This window comes from Anser anser (assembly GCF_964211835.1).
Source record: "Anser anser genome assembly, chromosome: 1".
NCBI classification, from domain to species: Eukaryota; Metazoa; Chordata; class Aves; order Anseriformes; family Anatidae; genus Anser; species Anser anser.
The window spans coordinates 137,668,171-137,691,766 of NC_139720.1; the positions used below are offsets into that span (position 1 = coordinate 137,668,171).

At 40.5% G+C, this 23,596-nt stretch overlaps 1 protein-coding gene across 1 annotated transcript in view; it reads left to right on the forward strand.

Moving 5' to 3' along the window:
- The window catches only part of ZBED1 (zinc finger BED-type containing 1), a 211,829-nt gene that overhangs the window by 132,811 nt on the left and 55,422 nt on the right, over positions 1 to 23,596 (forward strand). The window contains exon 4 of the mRNA XM_083802838.1: positions 17,227 to 17,328. Coding sequence (XP_083658964.1) covers positions 17,227 to 17,328 — 102 coding nt within the window. The remainder of the gene's footprint in view (positions 1 to 17,226; positions 17,329 to 23,596) is intronic.

A 23,596-nucleotide genomic window follows, 5' to 3' on the forward strand; every position in this document is an offset into this window, starting at 1 on the left:
TGTGAAAAAGGTGTGGAGCATAAACTGTCTGTTCCTAAGAGTGGACTCCCTTCAGTCAGAAAATATAACACTCAATAAGCCAAGGGTCACAGAGGACGGAAACCGCCCCATAGTGGGCAAGCTAACCTTATCAGTGTCAAAGAGCTTGGAAAGACTCTTTGCTCTAAGCATGGAGTACGAATGCCTTTGTTTCAAATTCAGGGGTGAAATATAACCTGTAGCTTTTGAATGTAATGTGTAAACTTTGATTGCACACTCCATGCCTTTTGATGGTCACTGCTCACTGCATCCCAGGTGAAAATTTATTGGCTGGGTGTTGTAGCCACAGTTGCCAGTGATAAAATAGGTGGCAGCACCGATAATTCTGAGAAAATATTTCCAGTTTTTGAAAATCTTTGCTGATGTGCTCATTGACTACTCTTTAAGAGATATTTGCAAACGGTCCTACAGTAAAGTAGTATAAAATCATGGCTGTGATTCACAGTTTATGCAGAGAAAATGTAACTGCTTATGTTAAGGAAATATATCTTAAAAGAGCAATGATCAAAAAAAAGGTTGATTAGAGCTTAAAAATGTAGTAATTTGGAACAATGCAAGTCAAACATCTTAAATTCTTTTTTCTTCTGTTAGAAATCCACTAAAAAGCCTTGCCAAGCTGTAACAAGTCCTTTATCCCACAAACACAAAATGATGTGGAAAGAGAATATTGCCCTCCAGCAAAACTACATTCCAGGTTGCCCAAATGTCTTAAGTTGTTCTCTGTTCTCTCTGGCTCAGGCTTCCTTTTCTTTCTCATTTTCTTAGCTGAGGTGATGGCAAGGAGATTTCTTAAGAGAAAAAGAATGCAGTGGTTTCCAAAATAGGTAGAGGAAATATCTGTGATCATTTTACTTTTTCTTCATGACTTTCAGAACAGTTTAATGGAGAATAGGTGTTAGTGGCCCTGAAGTCTTTCTGTTTCACCTCCTTCTCTTTGGGAAGGTAATTTTAAACCAAAATGAAGGCGGAGTACTGATGGAAGTCACCCACACAGGCTGTTTGGATGTGTATTGTACATAGTTGTGCCTATCAAAAGGGAGCGAATTATAGCTTTCTCACTGCAAAGCCCAGTAACTTTTAAGATACGTTATTAGATAGATACTGAGCCACTTGGGTATAGCCAGGTGAAACTCTGCCTGGATAGCATGCCATGGGTCTCTGCTCAGGAAATACCAATAGACTTGCAGTTTATATAGCTAAATATTTATCCAAGGAGAGATTTAGAAGGGAACACAGGAATGCTCCAGTGGTGTCACAAACAACTCCCCACCACCTTGGTGATCACACAGGATCACAGAATCGAAGGGGTTGGAAGGGACCTCGAAAGACCATGGGGTCCAACCCCCCTGCCAAAGCAGGCTCCTTAGAGCAGGCTGCCCAGGTAGGCGTCCAGACACACCTTGAATATCTCCAGAGAGGGAGACTCCACAGCCTCCCTAGGCAGCCTGTTCCAGTGCTCCGTCACCCTCCTCAACAGAGGATAACCTCCGTTGTCTTCCTTTCTCATCAGAGGATGGGAAAACACAGTGCTGGCCACATGGGTTTTCCACATCTCAAGATAATTAGCTCTGTGGAGAAGCAGCAGCATCTATGTTTCTTGCTAGCTTCCCTCAGCTAGTAAGTCATCAAGGTGTGCCATAGATTGTCAAGAAATTATAGGTTCAGCTCAGGATGAGTAACTGTCAGGTTGGTCTCTGTTTCACATGGGAGGTCAGAAAGATGGGTTAACCTGGTTGTGACCCGTGCAGCACTCAGTGTGGGGCTGGGCTTCCTCTTCTTGCTGGGAGCCATCCACGTGTTTTCCTTCCACCCTGCTGTCTGTAGGCTGCCTTCCTGTTGAGCTTTTACAAAAGATTTGGGGGCAACTTCTTCCTAAAATATAATCATTCCTCTTCAATTCAGGTCAAGACTTGAATGGCTGTGAGCCTCGATGGAGAGGGGATGTAGCCTCCCAACAATTAAACCCATTCAGCACCTTGTGCCACTGACACAAGCAGTTATGCAAGGGGCACTTCTTGGCAAAGCAGAAGTTGATGGTTTGCTGTAGGCACAAACCTCCTGACAGATTTCTTCTGGTCATCATCAAAGGAAAGCATTTAGGTATCTGCAGCCACTAGAGCTCTTGGAATAAGCAATATGCAGAAGTTGAGTACGGGGTGAAGGGAGTCCCTTGGGCGAGTGTCCTAGTGTTTCTGAGTGGCTAATATTTGAATTCAGAGGGTATTTTTAATCCAAGCATCATTTGCATTTTAGAGCTGTCTCAGATCCCAAGTGGCATCTGGACATTTGCCTCTTCGCATCCACTAGCTACCACCACCATTACAGCGCAGATGGCAGTATGTGTGCCTTGGGGTATAACTTGTAATGGGGAGTGAAGGTCCGCAGTTGCCAGAAATTGAATTATCAACAGCCAAGGGTCTGAAAAAGTGGAAAAATTAAACAGAGATAAATCACAGCACAGTGATGGCCGGCATCCAAGTAGTCCAAAAGAACGAATCAACAAAGCAGCCAAGCTGCTAACCTAAATATATAATTTACCCTCAAATTAATGTTCTACCTGCCCATTAAAAATGTGTTGTTCCAGAGCTTTATACACAGCTAACCAAATTTACTTTGGTTCCAAAAACAGTGGTTGGAGAGATCCGCGTCCCTTTGATGAAGCAGCCGGAGGAAATGCACACAGCTCTGGTGCCTGCGGTCACTCTGGGTCTCACCACGACCCAGCTTCCCATTTTTTCCCTTCTTTTTGAAACACTTACCCCCTCAGACATCCTTTCCTGGGCAAGGGAAGGGGCTCACCTGCCCCTGTCCTCCCCACCCTACCCAGCACTAGGGTGGGCCGTGTGATGCCCACCGTGGAGTTGGAGGCTGGGTCCAGCCCTCTGCATATGTGAGTCAAGCTGAGCCCTAAACCCAGGGCGAAGGAGGTACTATGGTGGGTGAGGATCTGCTAAGATCTGTCAGTGTGGTTTTTATATGTTGCAGCACGCTGCACCAGAATTTTGCATGGCAGCCTTTTGATCTTGCAGCTCCGCTAATCTGGAGCTCTGCAGCAATCCAAAATGTGTTCAAAATATAGTGTTCAGATCAGCAGTGCTGTTAGAGTGCTGCTAGAAGAGCATACCTGGCTGCATAAAAGTTACTGTCTGATTTCTTTCCCAGTGTGGAGTGGAGGGGGGTTATCTTCCCTGAAAATGCTGGTTAGGTGCTAGGCAGAAATAAAAAAAACCTTCCTAAATCCTGTCTCTACTCCCCTGCTTCACAATGCCAGGACCACAGCTATCACCGTATTAGAAATAGTAATCTATGGTGAGAAGAATTTCTAGCTTCTTCATTAACCAAACTGATAGTGCATCAGAAAGTGTAGGAAGAATGATTTCGTACATTATTAATTACCTGCAAAGGATGCAAAATTTAGGAGGTCTTGTCTTTATGAGTTTAGTTTCTTAGGTAAAAGAACAACTAGAAAAATCCAGTTTGCCTATATTTAAGTTGTATGTGGTTATAAAGCAGACTAATGAGAATCTATTTTCTCTCTCTCCCCACACTTAAAAGCTTGTCCCTGAAGGGTGTGCACTGAAGAAAACAACAGTGCTGTGACTATCACTTCAAAAGGGACAGTCTCTTCTGCCTACTGCTGGTTTCCTCCTTGCTAACTAGAGAGCAGAAGTGCACAGAAGCAGACTGAAGCGTATGCTTCTTATACGTTCTACTGTAGCTATACTTCGTTGACCAATGCAGCAAGCTCAGCTGCCATCACTGTAATACCACTAACACATTCTTCCTCACCTTGCAACCTTCTATAAATGAGAAATTCAGGTCTGGAGAAGGAGCCTTCTCCTCCTGCTCTGCGAGTACCTGAGTTAGGATGTTCTCCATGCTCGTGTTGGAATGAGGGGCTCCTCAAGGGACAAATGCAGAACCTGTGAGCTAATTCATATAATATTTCTAGGGAAGGCATGTGCTTGTGCACATGGTCCTGTCCATGCCTCCATGTGAGCTGCTTTCTTTCTATAGTGAACCTGAAAATGTGCAATTTATTTGCACACTTACCAAAAAGAAAATCCAAACAAAAAATAAAATGGTCAAGGCTAAAATAACCAGTACCTCTACTGAATTAATGTGACCGGATTCTAAGGTAGCTGTTTACTGGCATCTCAGACAAAAGGAAGAAAAAGTAAGAATTTCTTTCAGGAGCCATTCAGTTTTATACTCGCAGGACCAGGTAGGTCAGGGGAAAGACAGTGGGTCCCTGAAGCTTTGAGATTGGCAGTTTGATTTTCTCTGAGGTCAGCAATAACCATAACTATGAATCTTGCTCTCCAGTCTCCTGTTAGTGAGCTTTTCTGTAGTTATAGCCAACATTTCCCAAAACACCTAGGGTACTCACTAGTCCAAATCCCACTTGCAGAAGTAAAACAAAATAGTTGAGTTGGAAAGAATCTTCAAAGATCATTGAGTCCATCTGCCTGACCACTTGGGCTCACCAGAAGTTAAAGCATAGTGATGAGAGCACTGTCCAAATGCCTCCAGAACACTGACAGGCATGGGGCATCAACCACCTCTCTAGGAAGCCTGTTCCAGGGTTTGTCCCCCTCAAGGTAAATAAATTTTTCCTAATGCCCAGCCTGACCCTCCCCTGGCACAGCTCATGCTGAGCCCGCTGTCACCAGTACCCCCAGGTCCCTTTCTGCTTCCCAGCCACTCAATGGCATTACTCAGTCTGGCATTACTCAATCCCAGGTGTAACTTCTGAATGGGAATGCAAAGACTTATCTATACGGTCAGTCGTTCCTAGAGCTGGCGTAAAGCACAGTGGCAAAGACTATAACACTGAACACAAGAAAGAGTTAAGTTTCCATTTCTTGTTCTTTCTTGATATCTCTCCTGAAGTTTCAGAGAAAAATGTTTTGATACTTTTTTCTTAAAAAAAGAAATGGATTTTCATGGGGTTAAAAGTATCTCTTTCTTTCCCAAATTGTTCCCAAATGAGAGTGTACTCTTTTCAGCCTGGCATTTTCTTCCCAGGGAAATTTTTTCTAATGAGGGGAAGAATTTCCACAAAATGTCTCATGAAAGCAGTTGTCAGCATGAGTTGATACTGAACAGTACACAGAATGAGCATTTTTACTAAAAGTAAAAATTATTCAGATTTCCAAAAGCCAGCCTGCCTTTAAGAAGAAAAAAAAAAACAAAACAAAACACTAAATATTGAGATGCGGAAGAAGAGCACTGTGGATCCTTGCACGTCTGCTCCATCTTACATTGCCGGAAATTACAGGTCAGCGATAGCAGGGAACTGCTATGAAAGAGAATTTCTTTAAAGCACCATCACTAAACAGGGACACTACATTACAGTGATCATGTTAAAAGTTGTGGAGGACAGGCAAAGAGTTTGAGATGAGAAGAAGAATAGAAGAATAGCAAAGTAAGTAACAGAACAGGATTGGGTGGAAAAGTTCTGAAGTTTCCCACAGATGAATCAATCTCAAATATATATATATATACATTATATGAATACAATCCTGAAAATAATAAGAAATATCTCTTTGTATGGAAATAAAAAGAGAAAGGAGGTGGAGTCCAGTATAGAGGGCAGCTTCTGAAGCAGCAGTCAAGATACTGTAGTTCTATTCTTGGAATTTTATTCTTTTGCACCTTTTTTTCCTCTCACTTTGCTAAGTAGCTAAGATCTCTGCAGCAGATTAGTAGCTACAAGAACTGTGAGCAGTTGCAAAACTGCCATTTCTCACCTGGGATGTAAAGCTATACTGCTGTTATTTTAGAAATGCTAATGTCTTGCACAGTTTGCTTGAGCTCAGTCTCAGTTATGTGCATATATGCACATAATGGCACTAAACCCAAACACCACAATTATCTTTACCTTCTTTGACTCTTGGGATGTGCTCATCAGTTAGGGTATGCAATGATATCTCTGTTTTTATGTTGAAAAGTCACAGTTATTCCATAGCCATTCACGATATGAGAAGAATATAAACACTCCCTGCAAGACTCCTTATCTTTTTTCCAGCATTAATTTTCTTTGTGTTACCCAGCTATCTGAGACCCTTTGGCAAGATCCTCCTGGAAGTTGTCATTATCTTTTTTTTTTTTTTCCTAATCTTGAGTATGGTGAATAACACTGAGTCATCCGTAAGCATGCGCGGTTCTCTGTTTTTTTCTCTTTTTCTCTGTTTGTTCATTATTAATTGAATCTGAAGGCTGGCATTCAAATCACCTAATTTTTTAAGGTTTATAACTAAGAGGTTTAAATCTGAGTCAGTGTCCCCAAGCTCCTTTTGGAGTCTGTGGAGAGCAATAAACATTTGTAGGACATGATTCATCTCATCTTAAACTAGATTTGTGAAACAGGTCAGATGAATCATATCTTAGAAGAACTCTACGGTCCTAAGTCTTAAGCCTGAAAGAGAAACAGCCTAGTGTCACGTCTGGAGAAAAGCGAGAGCAAGGCTAGGCCTCCTGATTCTCAGAGGAGTAGGAAAGGACGATGGCAGTGCTGCCCAAGGCGATTTATGTTCCCTTGCTGTGACCCAGATAACATCCCAGGTACAAGCTGGCATGAGCCAGGCTAGTGGTTGCACCAGCAGATCTGTGTGGAAGAAGCAAAGGGGGACAGGAATGATGGGGAAGGGCGGCTGCCCCGCCAGGTGGTCAGAAACTGTGACTAACCTGCTCCTAAAGCTGCACCATGGATGGAAGGGGCAGGCCTCCTCTCGCTTCTCCAGCCCGGCTGCCTGCTGCTCCCACTGCACCTCTCCACCAGCCCTGCTGCTGCAGGAGGCAGTGACTCACGGACCCATGTGAAGGCCATCTCTGAAAAAAAAAAAAAAAAGAAAAAGAAAAAGAAGAAAATGGAAAGTTCATTGAAGCTGCATCTGTGAGCTGCTCTGGCTCACCACATGGTTGCTTGAACTGACACAAGGGAAACAACTGAAAACTTTCTGGTGAAAGAGAAGGCGGTGTTTACAGAAATATGTATTATGGTAGTTCTTTTGTCCAGCACAAAAGATGTTGTATTCTGAGCAGCTCAATGATATTCTTGCCTGAAGCTTGGAAATATTCCCTTCTTCTTTTTCCTTTGACTCTGAGCGTTTTGTCCTAAGTACTACAACATAGACACTATCAGCCACAGTCTGTTACCATAGAGGTGTAGAACAGAATATTTGCTGAGCTGTTTTCATGGTAATACCAATGCATACTACAAACATTATTCTTTATACTGGAGGTTTTTATTATGGTGGTTTTGAAATGGTAAGCAGTCATACATAGAAATGCAAGCTCTTTTCAGGAAATGTAGCCAATAAGGGAGTTGTTTTGCCATCACATAATGTTTCTCTTACATTAAACTTTACCCATGGATTGAAAAGTTAATTCATTATGAAATATCCAGACATAGTGCTGACCAGCCGTCCTACGGAGAGTGATTTTCCTTCTGATCTTCTAGTATATATTTGATATTGGCTTATGGAAAGAAGTGCCTGTGCAGCAGACTAAGACACACAAATTACATTGTATTCAGTATTGACTGAAACCTTTGATATTTACCATAAAGTAGCACAGAAAGTCTTAATCTATTTTAAAATATCTGTCTCAGCAAGTAAAAATTAAGTGACAACTCACCCAGTTCCCATGTCTAGGCAGTTGCATTGCAGATAGGATGGGGGAAGCCAGATCCGTGCCAATGATGAGCAAGTGGCCTGGATCAGTTCTAGGCCACTACAAGAATTAGGGTATCATCAGCTCTGAGCTATTTCCATCCAAAAACAGGCTAATTGGAATTGTAGATTCCTTACTGTAGCAACTAAGAGTATCTGTTCTACAGATATTATGGCCTTAGGAGTGCCTGTAGTTAAGGTAGCTCTGTTCTAGCAGCCCCCTGATTTTCTGGACATTCTCTTTTTCGCTAAGCTCGTATGTTTTTTCTCTTTTGTTATTATGATGTGTTTAGAATGAGTGAGAGCTTCTTTTACGAACTATATAGGGTGAAGAAAGTAGACTTTCACATTAAAAAAATAATTAGGGAGACTTAGGGAAGCAAGATTTAGGGGTGTAAAGTTATGAGTGCAGTAGCTAATTTGAAACTAAATTGAACTGGTAGGGTTTGGCTACCTTGGAGAAATTATTTTGAATAAATAAATTACACTTGCTTGTGAACAGTACACTTCATATAGAAAAGAAATGCTGCAAGTCAAGAGGAGAACAACACCAGAGCAGCACTGGTGCATGTTTTAGTCAGGGTGCATGTCTAATCAAATATTCTGAAGGAAAAAGCTGCCAACAAAAGATCAGTAGGCTTTTTTTGTCCTCAGTGTTACTTTTTTGTATGCATGTAGGTGTCCTTCTGAAAATCTTTATTGTCAAATGATGCAAGTGATTCAATACCTTAACTTTTAAGCTACACTGCACAAGACTCACTGGGGATGTGCAAGTCCAGAGTTGAGAAATAGGAAAGAAATTATACTTCCATTTACTTACCAGAACTATACCAGTTTAAATCAGTTCAAGGACTTGTCATCTTTTCTAAGAACACTTGTGCTCCTAGCTTCCTCTGCAGTACCTTTCCATTGCGTCATCTTGTAAAGGCCTTGCTGACTTTTATCTTCCTTAATATCTTGACTCTGCGTTACTTCCAAACAGCTCTTCACTTGAGTTTCATTCCCGATGGAAAACGTCAATATGAGGACACTATAATGTGCGTGTCGAATGTGCACTGTATATTTTGCCATTTTAAATGAGATATAAGTCACAGCGTAGGGCTAAGTCACTGAAAAGAGTAAATGTTATCCAAGAATAAAAAGCAACATTTCTGCAATTCACAAAATGTAACAATGAAATTTAAAATAAAATCTGCTCACCAGGAGTACGAGGAAAATACATCTGAAAATATATATAATAGGAATGGAGGTATTCCATATATTCCAAATATATATAGTATGGATGGAACCATCTATTCTTCTGTCCATAAATGATGAATTTTCAGATGCTCACTGTGAGCTCATCTGTCCCCGTGAGGCAGAGGGCATTTACCTGAGCCAGTCCTCTTGTTTCAGGTCCCCACAGAAGAAAGAAAATATACTTAACAGCAGGATCAATGCTGCATTCCTCAACCTTGAAAAGAGATTTTAGAAGCATCTTCACTGCAACACTTTTTTTTTTTCCCCAAATAACAGCCCCAGATCAAAACTGATGTGGATGTCGTTTTTCCACCATTTCTCCAGGGGGCTATGAATGGGGCTATGAAGCTGCCAAACTCATAGTTGCTTTCAACCTATGTGAAGGCACAGCAGTAGGTGCTAGAAATGATGACAGAGAGGTTCCCAAAGATGTTGTTCAGTGGGGTAGAATCAAAGAAATTCTTCCCATCGCAACAAGGGAGGGTATCAGAGGACTCTGTTTCTCTGCAGTCATAAATCTGGGTGATGAGCACCTAAATGCAGGAGGAGGGAAGGGAGACAGCATGTAATTTCTAGCAAGTATACGAGGAAATTTTCTATATATCTATAATTGTATTTGCTATTCATAGAGAAATAAAGCCTCCCCAGTAAATAATCTGGATGAAATTTTACCCACAGGAAGCTGAGATAATCTTCCTCACCCTGAGAGCTCACTATGGATCCCACTGCCACCATCTTCTAAACTTTTCTTATAAATTGATGACAGACAATTTCTTTTTCAAGGCCTGTCCCTGCTGAACATAAAATATTAAATATTATACAGCAAAGCACTACTTATATATTTGGAAAACCCACAGCGTACTATGCCTGCAGTGTAGGAATCCTGCTAAAATGATCACATATTTAAATAACATCCTAACTTGCAGTACAATTAGCAGAGTCACACATGAGCAGTTCTGGTGCTTTACATGGACTCCCTCTTTTTTTGTATTGCTGCTACATCCCAGTGCTCAGGGAACATGAACGGTGAATCCATTCAGAGACTCTCCTGTAATCATCTAATATTTTGGCAGTAATGCGAGCATTTGGCAGGGAAAGAACTGAAACACTGTTCTTACCCTGGAAGTTGGCTTTCTTTGATTAACCAGTGCACAAGAGCTACAGGTGTTTGTTGAATGTAACAGGTTAAATGATCACTGGACTAGTCCACACACTTCTGTTACAGAAAGTGAAAGTAGCAAAGCCAGATTGCTCAGTTTCTGAGGACAAATTTCTTTTTTATTTTACTCTTCCACCTCTGTAGGAGAAAGTGTCTGTTGGAAAGCTAAAGATTTTTTTTTTCTCTTTTCTCTTAGTACAATAGGTTAAAGTTACATGGTTAAGAAATAGCACCACTAAATACTTTTTTTTTTTCTATAGCTCTTTGAGCAGACAGTGTTCAAACTGTCCTGGGAGTGGGGGAAGCATAAGCTTCTAATATTTGCCCAATGTGAACTTTTCTTTATGTTGTGAACACCAGCGCAGAGCTCTTTTTTCACTGCCTAGGCTGCAGAACGCCATTCAGAGGCGGCTCACAAAGGCTAACATGGGGCTCAGGAAGCTAGTCTCTCCCAGCTGCCTTTAAAGTTGGTGGCACAGGAATGGGTGACTCAGGGAAGGCTCAGCTAAATGTAAGTGTTCTCACTTGCCGTCTGGAAGGCTGTAGACAAACTAGTCCAACTAAAGCCGTGAGTATATCTTTTAATGACCATACCCAAGCTGTATGTCTTTAGGTATGCTCAGTATTTCAGTCCACAGCATTGCACTTACACACTTTGCAGATGGATGTGTTTCATCTGTCCCCTTCTTCTATGGCATATCTCAAGCATCAGCTTAGGCAGTAAATCCATGCTAGAGGTAGCCATGGTTGATTTTTTTTTTCTTTTAGTCTCTGAAAGTCTATGAAAGATCGGTGATCTGTAAAAATGCCACAACATTATTCAGACCAATAGAGGACTGAGAAGACTGGGCAGGGTGAGGGGGAACTTGTAAGGTCCCCATCAGGCAACAGCCACCATTTTGGTTCACAGTCACATACTTAAAATAGTTTAACGAATCGGGAGCCAAAGTTATGCAAATTGTCACCATTAATGCAGCTGGAATTAGGGGTCAACCAGTGCGTAGGTACCATTGCACACACTAGGGTTTTCTCTGCATTAACTGCTTTAATATTTAATTCCTGAGAATCTTGGCTTCTTATGCAGAATAGGGCAGATTCTGGAGTGGTTGTGGTGTAGGAGTCAGAGAGGTCATCAAGTGCAGAAGGGCAGGAGCACAGCATAAATAGGAGATGCTGTGCTGGCTGCATTTGTGATGACTGTCTATTATTGTACCCAATACACAATTGGATGGTACACGCCTTATTTGCCTTGTTGTTTTTTGTTTTGTTTTGTTTTGTTTGTTTGACTTTTTTTTTTTTTTCCCCAGCAGTTCTTTTAAAGTAAGCATTCTGTAGTCCTTTGGAAACACTCTGTCATCATGCACGTCTGGGCAGACTTGCACCGCAGCCCTTGAGTTAGTCCCAGATGATGTAGGAATATTCTGTTAGCAGGAGTCACATTCTGCTGACAGAGGCTTGTGTGCTTCCACACATGCCCAGGTTGTAGACTGATAAATCCCGGGGTTGTGTTAATGGTGTAGAACCATTTTCGCATTTTCCTCTCACAGCATTGTCATATAATGACTAGTTTTTGACCAGCTTTTGAGCTCAGCTGGTCCGAATTTCCATCTGGCCAGAAGTTCACCCCCCTCTCTTGGCAGCCCTGTTTTGAGTGAGAGTGGCTTTTCTTTTGGCTGGAAGACATGCACAAACAGATGAGCAGAGCTTGCCCAGAAATATGAGCTGATTCTGGGACACCTTTCTCTGGGGAGTGAGGACCACTGCACTTTAGAAAGGGAGAAGGGAGATACCACGCTTGTCTCTTAAGACTGGGCCAGACAAGGCCACGCTTTATTACTGTCAGCAGTGACAGTGCAGTGACAAAAGGGAAGAAGGCTCCAGCCAGTACTGCTTTATGCCTTCACCTCCTCCCAGTTCATACTTTCACTCTGCTGGTATTTGCTCCACTTCTATTTCCACCTGCCACCTTGCTGACAGAGCTTCTGTAGCTTTACAACGCATCATCTATCAGATGGTGCTTGCCTCATTAAGAGCAGTTTCTGATGAACAACAACCATCCAGGTGCTCAGAAGCATAGTCAGGTCTTTCACGAGCAGGACAACATTTCTCCTTGCTTCTGTGCAGATGCCAAAGTATGACTGTGTGGTGGTCAGCCAAACTCCTCAATGTCTCTTCAGGGGATACAGCACCCAGAGAAACAATGCACCCACGTGGAGCTTTTGCAGCATGTGCTGGAGCATGAATAGTGACTCCTCAGCATTTGTGATGATCTTGTCTAGGAACCATTCCTCGTGCATTGCTGGAGAAATAACTCTTCCTGCTGACATCTTCAGACACTGAAGACGGGTGGCAAATGGGCAAAGCAGTCCTTTCTGTAGTCCACTTTCCATCACAAAGGAGCTCCCAACTCCCTGCTACTCTGGGCAGAGTTACAGCTTTCCCCAGAATGGACCCTTTGCTTTTTTTTTTTTTTTTTTTAAACAAAGAAAATGAAAGCATGATGGAACACTGCACTGACATTAGCAATGAAAGAAAGTTGACTCTGACTTCTGATTTCTGGTGATGTGGAGTTGTAGCTGTCCATAATGATTTCAGAATGATGGCTTAGAGTTGAATGCAGAAAAATAATCAGTTTGTAGGTGGCTTCCAACTCATCCTAATCTGATCTAAATCAAAACTAAATGACATAGCCTTTGTGGAAGCCCCGGTATTGCATTTCTAGTACTCAGCTGATCGGTGAATATCACAGAACTTTACAGTTCCTGACCATTCACTACAATATCTGCCCATTCTTTTGCCCTCTAAATTTTCCTTCTGTAGGAGACCAAAATTCCATTTCATGCCTTTGTGGGTTTTTTTTTGTTTTTTTTTTTCCCCCCCTCAAAATGTGGAACCAGAGTCAACCGTGCTGTCATGGAAAGCAAAGGAAGGGAATTGTAAATGTTCAAAAGTAAAGGCGTGCTAATAACATGAAGAAGCAGTCAGCCTGAAATGCAGCTCAGGGAAACTGACCCTAAGGGGCAAACTCAAGTGAGCACTCAGAGCCTGTGTCAGGCTCTCATGGGTCTCACGGTGTCAGTAAGCTCTCCAAGGCACCCGTCCATCATGTCCTCTGATGTCGGTGACCATCACCATGTCAGCTGAGGGCACACGGTGCAGGAACAGACAGTACGTAGGTGCTCAGTGGTGCCGTGTGCTGTGAACCAGCATAACTCTGTGGGATAAGCAAGTCTTACTGAGGAGCAACCAGAAAAACTGCTGCTGAAGGTGCTGCGACAGATGCATGTTTAAAAGAAAGCAGCTATGCAAAGCAGCAATTGTAGCACTGTCTATATATATCTGTTCATAGGTGGATAATGGTATTAGTAGCACTAGATGTCTTTTGGGAAATTATGCTCCTTTTATATTTTATTAGCTAATAATTTCCTGACGACGGAGTCATCAAATTACAATAAAATAACAGTAAGATATTTTTAGCAGTGAATACTTTCACCGGTGTCTGACAAATACCTGCTCACTTTCTTTGGGGAGATTATTTAGATAAGAACAAGGGACATATCTACTAGAAGAAAGAAACACAGACATGGCTGTCATTCTAGAAGTATCTGAAAAAAAGGGGAAGAATAGGAAAAGACGAGATAAAATGGGAGAGAGTTAGAAATTAGGGTATTTCAGTAGAATTAGCTGAAGTATAGATGTAGAGTATATGTATATAGATATTTTATATGTAGATTCTATTCCCTATTTTTATTCTTAATGTCATACAGCAAATCAAAGGAACCCATTAATTTTTAAAACTTACTATACTATTGAACTCAAAAGCAGAATGACCATTATTATCAATTAATAGGTACTTTGAATAATTTGAAGTCTAGTGGCAGACAATCTAAAATGATATGAAATGATATATCTAAATATTAATATTGACTTATATTTCAGTTTGCCTGCTGTTATTGCACATTTTTATTCTCTTTGCTCATACCTACCTTACACAGAAAACCTTTTCCCCTCATTGTTTCTGAAAAGTTGTTAAATTCACATTGTTAGTGCAAGTACAGGTTTGGTCATTTGCTCACATTATTAAATGCTGATCTTTAATAAAGATTTAAAAAAAAAAAAAGGTAGGTTCACTTAGTATATTTTTGCATACTTTGAAATATTCTAAAAACTACCTGATATCCTTATCTTCTAAATGCATAATACCTCAGTACAGTACTATATCAAAATACACAGACCCTGAGACAGGAATAAGTTTGGTTTCTATTCACAGCCCTGCAATGTCTGACTCAGAGCAGTTTTTCTGTCCCACTTTCCAGAGTGGAATGGCATCTAGGGCAGCGTGGCGCTGCCTCCGGTGAAACTGGCAGAGACCTGCTGTGCATGACCGAGCATGAATAAGGACTTTGGTCATTAAGGTTTCTGCCCTGTGAGTGAAAAGAAAAATTTGGGGTTGATTTGCTTGTTTGTTTTCCTTTCCAAAGCAGGTTCTGATCTTTTGATGGAAAGTGCTTTATAAATGCTGAATACAATGACACACTCCCCAAATAAGAAAGTAAATAAGCTTAGTAATGATAGTCTAGCCCTAGTATGCCATTAACCTCGTCACTGTACAGTCATAACAAAAGACAGCATTTGCTGCAAAACTGCAAAATTAAAGGAGGGGAGATGGGACAGGTGTAGCAAAAAGTTACCTTCTTGGAAGGATGAGGTTGTACTGGTCAGCCTGAAAAACACTTGTCTTGCCATACTGGCTATCTCACCGCAGTGTGGGTTGTTGTTGGCAACACAGAAAAGCACAATTTTGATGAGGGAAGAAATTAAAATTTAGCTTAGTGAATGTTGTCAGGCACCTGCCTTCCTTGTGCATTTAGTGGCATTAGCAAACACCAGGAGAGTGACTGATGTTGCCACAGTCCATACAGGTGCTGAAGATGTGGTTGGACCCTGCTCTGTGCCACCATGTACTGCTGCTGATGGAAGCCCAATGTCTTCTGTACCACAATGAGTATTTTGTGTTAAAAAGGACTCCTCCAGTGGTGGTGTAAGGAACTGCCTTATAAGAAGCTGATCAGCCCTTTCCTATCTCTTTCCCTGATGAGCTGCCCGGAGAAGCAGAGCAAATGCACAGTCAGGATAAAAACTCACTTAGGTCTTCGTTCCATTCCTTGTTGCATTAGTTACTAATAAGTTAGTAAAACCAGGTTTTGTGTATCTGACTGGTTATAGTGATACAGGCCACAGGAGGAACAACCTGAACAACTCTGTTCTTTAACAGGAGTTAATAACTTCTGCATTTCCTTGCCACCTCTGGTTGCAGGACATGGGTAAAATTAAGCAAAATTACAGATCTCCTAAAGGTCTATAGAGAACTCAAGATATTATCCAGACTTATTCATGTGATAGTGTGCTTGAAATTGTGTGACTTTACAACCATGTAGAAAAAAAAAAGTATTTAAAGTGTTTTTAAGCTGGAATCTACTCTCCCCCTCTCTCCTGGAAAGAACCACTGAGTAATTTATACGAATTCACTAAGATCATTTCTGTGGGCTAATATTGTCTCCATTCCAAACGTGTAAGGATTATTAAAGCTCTGCACTGTGTAAAACTGAAGGGAACCAAGGGAAATGCTCTTCTATAAAGGATTTTAATAAAAGCTGTGATTGCCTTGTTATTTAGCTTGCTATTGTGCCTGCAGGCCCGCCTGAATCCATATTGCACAGGCATACTATAAAGAAGCATTATAGGTACAGCTTGCAGCCCTGATTGTGACAGGATGAAACAATTTGGTAAACATCACCGATGGAGCAGGGAAAACAGTAGCAAGGAAAGGTCACTTTTTACAGCCTGTACTGTAGCCTGGTTACTGAATAGTTTAATGTTCCTGTAAGAAACGTTTTCTTTAGCATGTGTGTGAAGAGCTGTGTAAATTTAATTTTCCCTTCCTTTAAAGCCTGTTCCTTCTATAGGAGGAGGTGGGGGAGGCCATGTGCAAGGAAGGGGTAGCTGTTGCTTCCCACGGAGCAAAGGGGGGCAGCAGTGAGGTGGGAGGGCAGAAGAGGTGGGGAACAATGCAGCAAGGACCTGGAGGTCAAGCAGGGTGGGAGCCCCGGTACTCAGCCACGGTGGCCAACATGATGCTGGGAGCCAGGCAGAGGCTGCCACAGCTCAGAAAGACAGTGAGTTTGGTGAAATCAAATCGAAGTAAGCGCTTGCCCTGCAAGGACACAGTGAGCAAGGGGAGTGTGTTTTGTATGACTTTCATATTTCTTACTACTTTACTAGTAGTAAGGGATAGTGACTGCTGTTGTGGGGGAGCCCCCCTTGCTTGCACATTATAACTCCGGTCATGGCTGTCACCTAAGGCAAGGAAGCAGACGAAGTGGTGCTTTGAGAGTCAGGGGTGAGAAAGCTGAGGAACTGAGGCAGGATAAGAATTTTCAGATCTGATGGGTTTAAAATTATTGGGGTATTTTGTTAAGCTTTCATTTTTACTTTTTAAATTAATTTTCTGTCATTGGAATGAGGGTCAATGGCTGACTGATGCCTTGGACAAAGGATGCTTTTATCAGAGATCTATTTTCTTGGAAATAAAAATATAATGGTATTAAATGTATTTTGAGACATTCAGCAGATAATCTGGAAAAACAACAACAACAAAAAACATGGAACACCATATTTGTCATCCTCTAAGAAACATAGTGGCACCCAACGTGGCTTCTCCTCTCGCCATTTAATTTTCAGCTTCCATGTCTTTTCATCTCAGTGTTGGAGAGCTGCAGGCCCTCTAGCAATAGAAAAAGCAATGGGATTTGGACATATTTGCTCCATTTGAAACCCCTTTTCACCCTCTGGGAGCAGCATTCCTCATGTTTGCTGTGTGAAGAATCGATGGCTTAAAATAGAAATGGAGGAAGGAAGAGAAGAAAGAAGGAATCTTCTGAGACCAGCCAGCTTTACCAATAATTTGCAAAAGCCTAGCTGAGTTTTAAAATGTTTACCCTTTTTTTTTTTGGTGACATTATCACAGGAGTCCTTGCTGATGTATGTAAGTATATTTTTAAAGCTTTATAACTGTCTTAAATCTGTTTTTGTTCATCCCCTCTTCTCTTCCAGTGGAGTTTTTATACTGTGATTTGGCTTCCATGAAGTCTATTCGGCAATTTGTGCAGCAGTTTCGAGCAAAGAATTGTCCACTCCATGTCCTGGTGAATAATGGTGAGTTCCATTTTCTTCTTTACATATCTGCAGGGGAGGAAGTGACAAATGGGGCTCTCACCTATCATTTAAACGTTTCAGATCGATTACCTGAGCCATACAGCAGGTTACAGTATGGCTGCCTTGACAGGGTTGTCTTTCTAGGGGTTAAATTGCAATTTTGAGAGAGCACCAGCTGAGCAGATGGAACACTTGGGTGCCACCCTTCCTTGTGATGTTATTGCAAGCCTTGCTGCCTGCTGTGTTTCTAAGCTTTCCAGCACTAAAACTCATGTAACAGCAGAAAAATCTGAGCATCCCTTAAAAAAAAGCAAATCAAAGTAAAGCTGTACTTCATGGCTGTAGAAAACCTGCCCTTTCACCTTTGTTTGCTTTCCCTCCCTTTATATTTCCCTTGTATGAACGCATGCATTTGTTCCTGCTGTGTGTTGAGCTGGAGGGGGGGGGGGGGTCAATCCATTTGAAATATAATCTAGCAAATTATCCAAGTAACCTTAGAGCAGTCACTGCTTAGATCAAGGTGCTGCTGTAAAGTTGTCCATCAAACTGCATCCTCAGTGATCAGAGAACAAATTAAAAGGATGACATTTATCTTGCATTCATACAATTATCAAATGAATCTCATTACTCTTAGGGATTTAAACTTAGTTATTCACATACTTGCCATCTAATTATGCTTTATAATCATCGTATGTTTGGAAAACAGCCCATACAATAATTTTCCTATATGCTCTGTATGCATTTTCCTAAAGGGGAATTTTCACTGGTGTATTTAACTAGGGAAAAATCTGCCAGCAACAATTTAGGCTTCTTTTAGAAGCTTTCTGCTGTTATTTGCTGCTGTTCTTCTTTTCCCCATTATTTGCATGCATGTTCATTATCTTTTCCCATGAATGTTTCAGTCCAGGTGAGGGCAAACGTGCTGCAAATAAAATATTTCGTTACATTTGTTGATGCCTTAAAGATCTCTCAGTAATGCAAATACTGCAATAATAAATCAAGAGTATTTTGTTTCTTGATTGATATGAAACATTAATGAAATGTTCAAGTAAGTGTTCATTTTTATTTCATTAGTCAAATAAAGCCTACCATTATTATTTTAATTGTGAAATACTTAAAGGTTGTGGATATTTAATCCTGGTTGCAAAATCTATGTAGTTGTATACGCCTTCTTTTAAAGATGCACAGTGCAAACTGTTACACAGGTGGGAACCAAACTGCATTTTGAACATGTAGCACTTCGTAGAACACAAGGTTTTGATATCTCTGCACCTATCAGGAAGCCCCTGCCGTCCACTAGTTTCTAGGGCTGTATAGTGGGGGTTTGGAGACAGCTCAGGAGAGAAACAATGGAGCTACAATGACAGCTCAGCCGGACACCCTCTTGAGTAAAGGACTTGGTTCTGTCCTATGTGCTGCTGAAGCAGGACAGATAAAATTGCAGTTAAATGCATATTCTTAATCAATAAATTAACTTAGATGCAAATAGTTCTCATAATGTGCTTAACGTAAGACCAAAGACCCAGACCTTCTTTCAAGAAAGATGCTTGAGACTAATATCTGCCTGAATCAGTCTGTATTTTCATGACCTGCAAGAAAGGCATTTGATTTCACTTATGATTGTTACCAAATACTTAAAAGTTGGAAAGAAAATTGGGTTGTTGAAACAAACAAACAAACAACAACAAACAACTTGTTAGGAACAAGACTGAAATTGTTGGTCCAAGCCTGCTTTTTACTGAAACTTTAACAGAATCACAGAATTGATAACATCCAAAGCTGCTGTAAATACTCCCCTATAATTAGGTTAGTCTCTGATCATTACCTGGCATATCACCAGCATCCACCTCTAAAAGCTCTTTCCTCCAGTTTATGGTCCTTTATGTTTGCTCTTGGAAATAATCTGTGGTATTCAGTTTTGTAACTAGTTTTAAAGTGAAAGCCCAAGTGCTCTCTTGGTATATGAGAGGAAAACGAAAATACCTAATAGAGGAGCAATGGCCTAACATAAAAAACTTTTTATCTTCTCTTGGCTTTCCATCAGTACCGAGCAAATACAAGACAAATGCTGACATTTGGGTTAACTGGTAGGCTTTTCCTTTTCTCTTTCCTTCCTCTCTCTCTCTCTCTCTCTCTCTTTATAACCAGTTTCTTCACTGTTATGCAGTGTGCTAAGGAACGAGATCCAGTCCATCGTGGACCGCAGGGCTGGAGGCACTACTCACTCAGAAACCTCATGACAGTTGTCAGCTCCACTTCCTTCCTTGTGTGATCCCTTAGAAACAAGCTTGGGTCCCTGAGAGAGGACAAGGCTTGTGATAATAAAGTGTTTTATGTGGATGAGTTGTTGGGCATGTTATCAGTAGTGAGTATGCTTTCTGTCAGAAAACTTTGTTGTCGATAGCAAGGCACTTTGCATGGCCATTAGAGTGCTTGGAGGACATCCCATAATGACACGGTGGATTTTCTTTTGTCTCACTGTATGCATCTAGAATAGTGGGTTTCTTATCACCCAATACTTTATCATTTCTTACAGATCTTGAAGCTCTAGTGTTCTTGATATGAAGAAGAATTTTTTGTTTTCTAGCATACGGGGAAGAGCCTGCAGGCCAGGCATCTGCACAATGCATTTGTAGGCAGTCATATGCTTCTCAGAGTCTGACCCAAAGTCTGTTGGGGCTAATAGGACATCTCTATTAGTTTTTGAAAATCGATTTTTTGTGGGCCCCGTGACTTCTGAATCATACCAAGATTGGCAATCTAATAGTAAATTTCCTCTCTGTCTTCATAAGACCAGGACTTCATTATCAAGGATTGTATTCTTTTATTACATTTAATGTAAAAACACCATGAACTGTTACATTGCATTTCTTTTCACACTACATTAGTGTTATTTAATTGCTTTAAATTAAAATATTTTAAATTGATCTATATAATTATGTCTATATATTAGTGGTCTGTCCACATCATATCTCCACGAGTATGGATACTGAATGTATGTAAAGGTATATAATATTTGATGGGGGCTTTTCTGAATCTAACAAAATGCCAATCATTTCAAGATGAATTGAGGAAAGTTCTGACATTATAAAATAATACAAACTATGAAATTAAGATGGTATTATTATTAAAGATAGGTGATTTGGCACAAGTTGCTGTGTTAGGTAGATAATCAGTACTACATGTTTGACCAAAGATCATTATGAAATTCAGCAGTTTCCCAGATCACTGGTGATTTTTTAAAAAAATGTATCTGCTCCCCATCACTTGCCTGGCTCAAGGATCTAGCTGGAAATTAATATAATAGCAAACTCCTGAGTTGCAGAATATTCTGCTAGAGCTAGACACCCAGATGCCACAAAAATTTCAGTAAGGTTTACGTATCCAACCACTTCAGGCACTTTAAGAAGTCTAAGCTTTCAAACTGGAGATTAGTGCACTGAAGTCACCTCCTCTCTTTTTGTTATAGATGTTTTTAGCATATATATTTAACTTTCTAATTTCTAATTTCAAAGAAAAAAATTTGGTTGAATACACACATGATTTCAGCTGACAAATAAAGGTCTGTTGTGCCATTACTATGCTTTCTGCATCAGTAATGTGCATGCTCAGCTCTTGTCTTTTAAATTAAACAAAATGTATTAAAGACGCAAATAGGGTATTACATAAACATTCTTTAAAAAACATAATGTGCCAGTGGTAAAAGGAGAAAAAAATTATGACACCAAAATATAATGCATTTTCTGTGAAAAAAAAAAGTTAAAAAAAAAAGGTTAGCTAAATAGTCAAACTATGAGCCACAGAAGGGTAGATACAGTACAACTTACTCTGACAAAAGGTCAGAAGAATGTGTATTCTAGTCCACTAATTTGCAAGTGGATGCCATTTTTTATTTTTTATTTTTTGAAAAGGACAGCATGTTTGTACCGTTGAAAAGCATTTAGTATACTACAGAATCTACAGTAGCATAGCCATTTAATACAGTCATTAAAATAGTATCATAGTTAAGATGTATTAAAAAGTCTTCTGTCTTCACAAACTGCACAAGGAACAGATGTAAAACACTTTGTAAAATTCCATAAACAGCAGTCACTGATTAATGCTAGAGAGATTTTTTCTAACTTGAAGTCAATTGTTTTCTCTGTGTGCTAGAAATGTTTCTCAGTATCTTTTAGATAATGCTTTAATGTATGTGTTCTTTGCAATACTTTATGATCTTAAAACCAAGAGAGATAACACCAAAATCACAACATCTTTACCGATAAAAGAATAGCTATGGGTACCAAACGTACATCGTCTAATTCGCTAAAAATGAAATAGCAACTACCTTCTCTGTTGCAGTTTACTGAAGGGCTTGTGGTTTTGGCTGCAGGATAGGAAAGGACTGAGAGAAAACTACATTTAGTATATGCCTTGGCATGCACACAGATGCAGAAAAAGAGTTTAGAGATTTCAGTATATTATTAGCCTATATAGGCAGATTACATTTAATATATTTCAGGTTGAAACCTATCTGAGCCAATTTAAAATCAATAATTCTGAACTGCTGGCTAGTTCAGAGGATCATACTCCATAAATTGTGGATCATCTGAGAAATCTCTCTCTCTTGATAGAATGAATAGGTCTCTATAAGCTTATTTCTTCAATTCCTAGGGCACAATAAAAGCTATATCTGTAGGTAAGCATGTGAAATATCAATATATTTCTTTGTGTTACCTACAGTCAGTTCAGCCACGTGCAGTCCAGCCATAATCCTTTGCCTGGAGAAGTCCTGTGGATGCTGTCATGCTTGATCACATATTAAATTATTCATTTTTAAGTATTTCTAGGATCAAATCTTCAGAAGAACTGTGAGATTTGAGGGGTGGGAACAAGTGGATATAACAAATGCAAACAGTTTTATAGGTACATAGCTATTCACAGGTATTATTCATTGGCTATGTTTAACCACATTTACTTACGTTATAGCAGTGGGATCCAGAAAAGATCCTGTCCCACTGGATTAGGTAAGAGCCAGCTCCCCTGTCGGTAGCAGCTGCAGGCTAAACAGACTATAAAATGGAGCGAAGAAAAAACATTCCCAAAGAAGTGGAAATTCACTGGAGAAGGCCTTGAGTTAAAGTTAGTGAGGAGGTTGACTCCAGTGGAACTTGGATTACAACAAAAATAATGCTCTTCCTCCAGTTATACAAGAGGCTGTGGTGAATTCAGGAACTGATCTCTCATGAATCTCATTCCATTGTCTTGATTACAGGGCCATTTTTCATCTTTATGCTTCCCTGAAGACAAACCAGAGAAATATTTAAGCCAAGCTGAGGTGAAAAAGGAGAGAGAGGGGAGGACAAAGAGGGAGAACAAGGAGAAAGAGAGGAGGATGAACAGAAGGGCAGCTGGCCCTTTACCTGTATGTAATGGTTGACCGATAGTAGCCATCGTGGGAGAGCTGGGCCTCTGGGAGGTGTTTAGAGCTGGAAAAGGTAGTTTGAAGTAGAGGGGAGATTGGTTTCAAGTAGATATTCCGTGGATGATGGGCAAAACGAGAAGAGTCGTAAAGAAAGTAACATGCAATATTAATTTGTTCTAAAATTAGAAGATACTCTGAGAGGCAGTTCTTTTGAACAAACCCAGTGATGGCATACGGCATTTAGTTGATTTTTTTCAGCAGAGGTATCTTTATTAGAGAGGCGACTGGAAATTATGGGGAGGCTGGCTGTTTGCACACTGTGCATTACAGGTATTTGGTGCCTTGGGTACTGGAAGCAACTTGTCTGGGCACATGTGTCAGAGCTCCGTGATCCTGCCTACCGTGCCCAGCCCAGCTTGTTCGGAGCCACCGATGGTTGTGCAATGCTGACATTTACTCAGTGCCCACATTTTTAGCAGCAGTCATCAGCTAGAGCTGTTATTATACTTGAACAGCATTGTTGTCTGCCAGAATATGTATCCACTATAAAGATAGCAGATTTCTTATAAAAGGCTTAGTTTTTATTTGATTAAGTAATATGTTGGAAGAGCAACTTTAGGCTACTTCCAGCTGTCAAACTGTAAGGATTTCATTCATGAAAATCATCACTTTTGTTTGATATTATCTTTTATGTCTTTCTAATTGTTTCCAAAGCTTTTTCTTTGCCTGGGATATCAGACATTTTATGAAAAGGGAAATATCTCAGGCTCCACATGCTGTAGGTTCTTGACCCACTTGCTTTTATGTCCTGAATGTGAATTTTTTATCAGTGGAAGACAGATACAATAATTCAGCTATTGATGG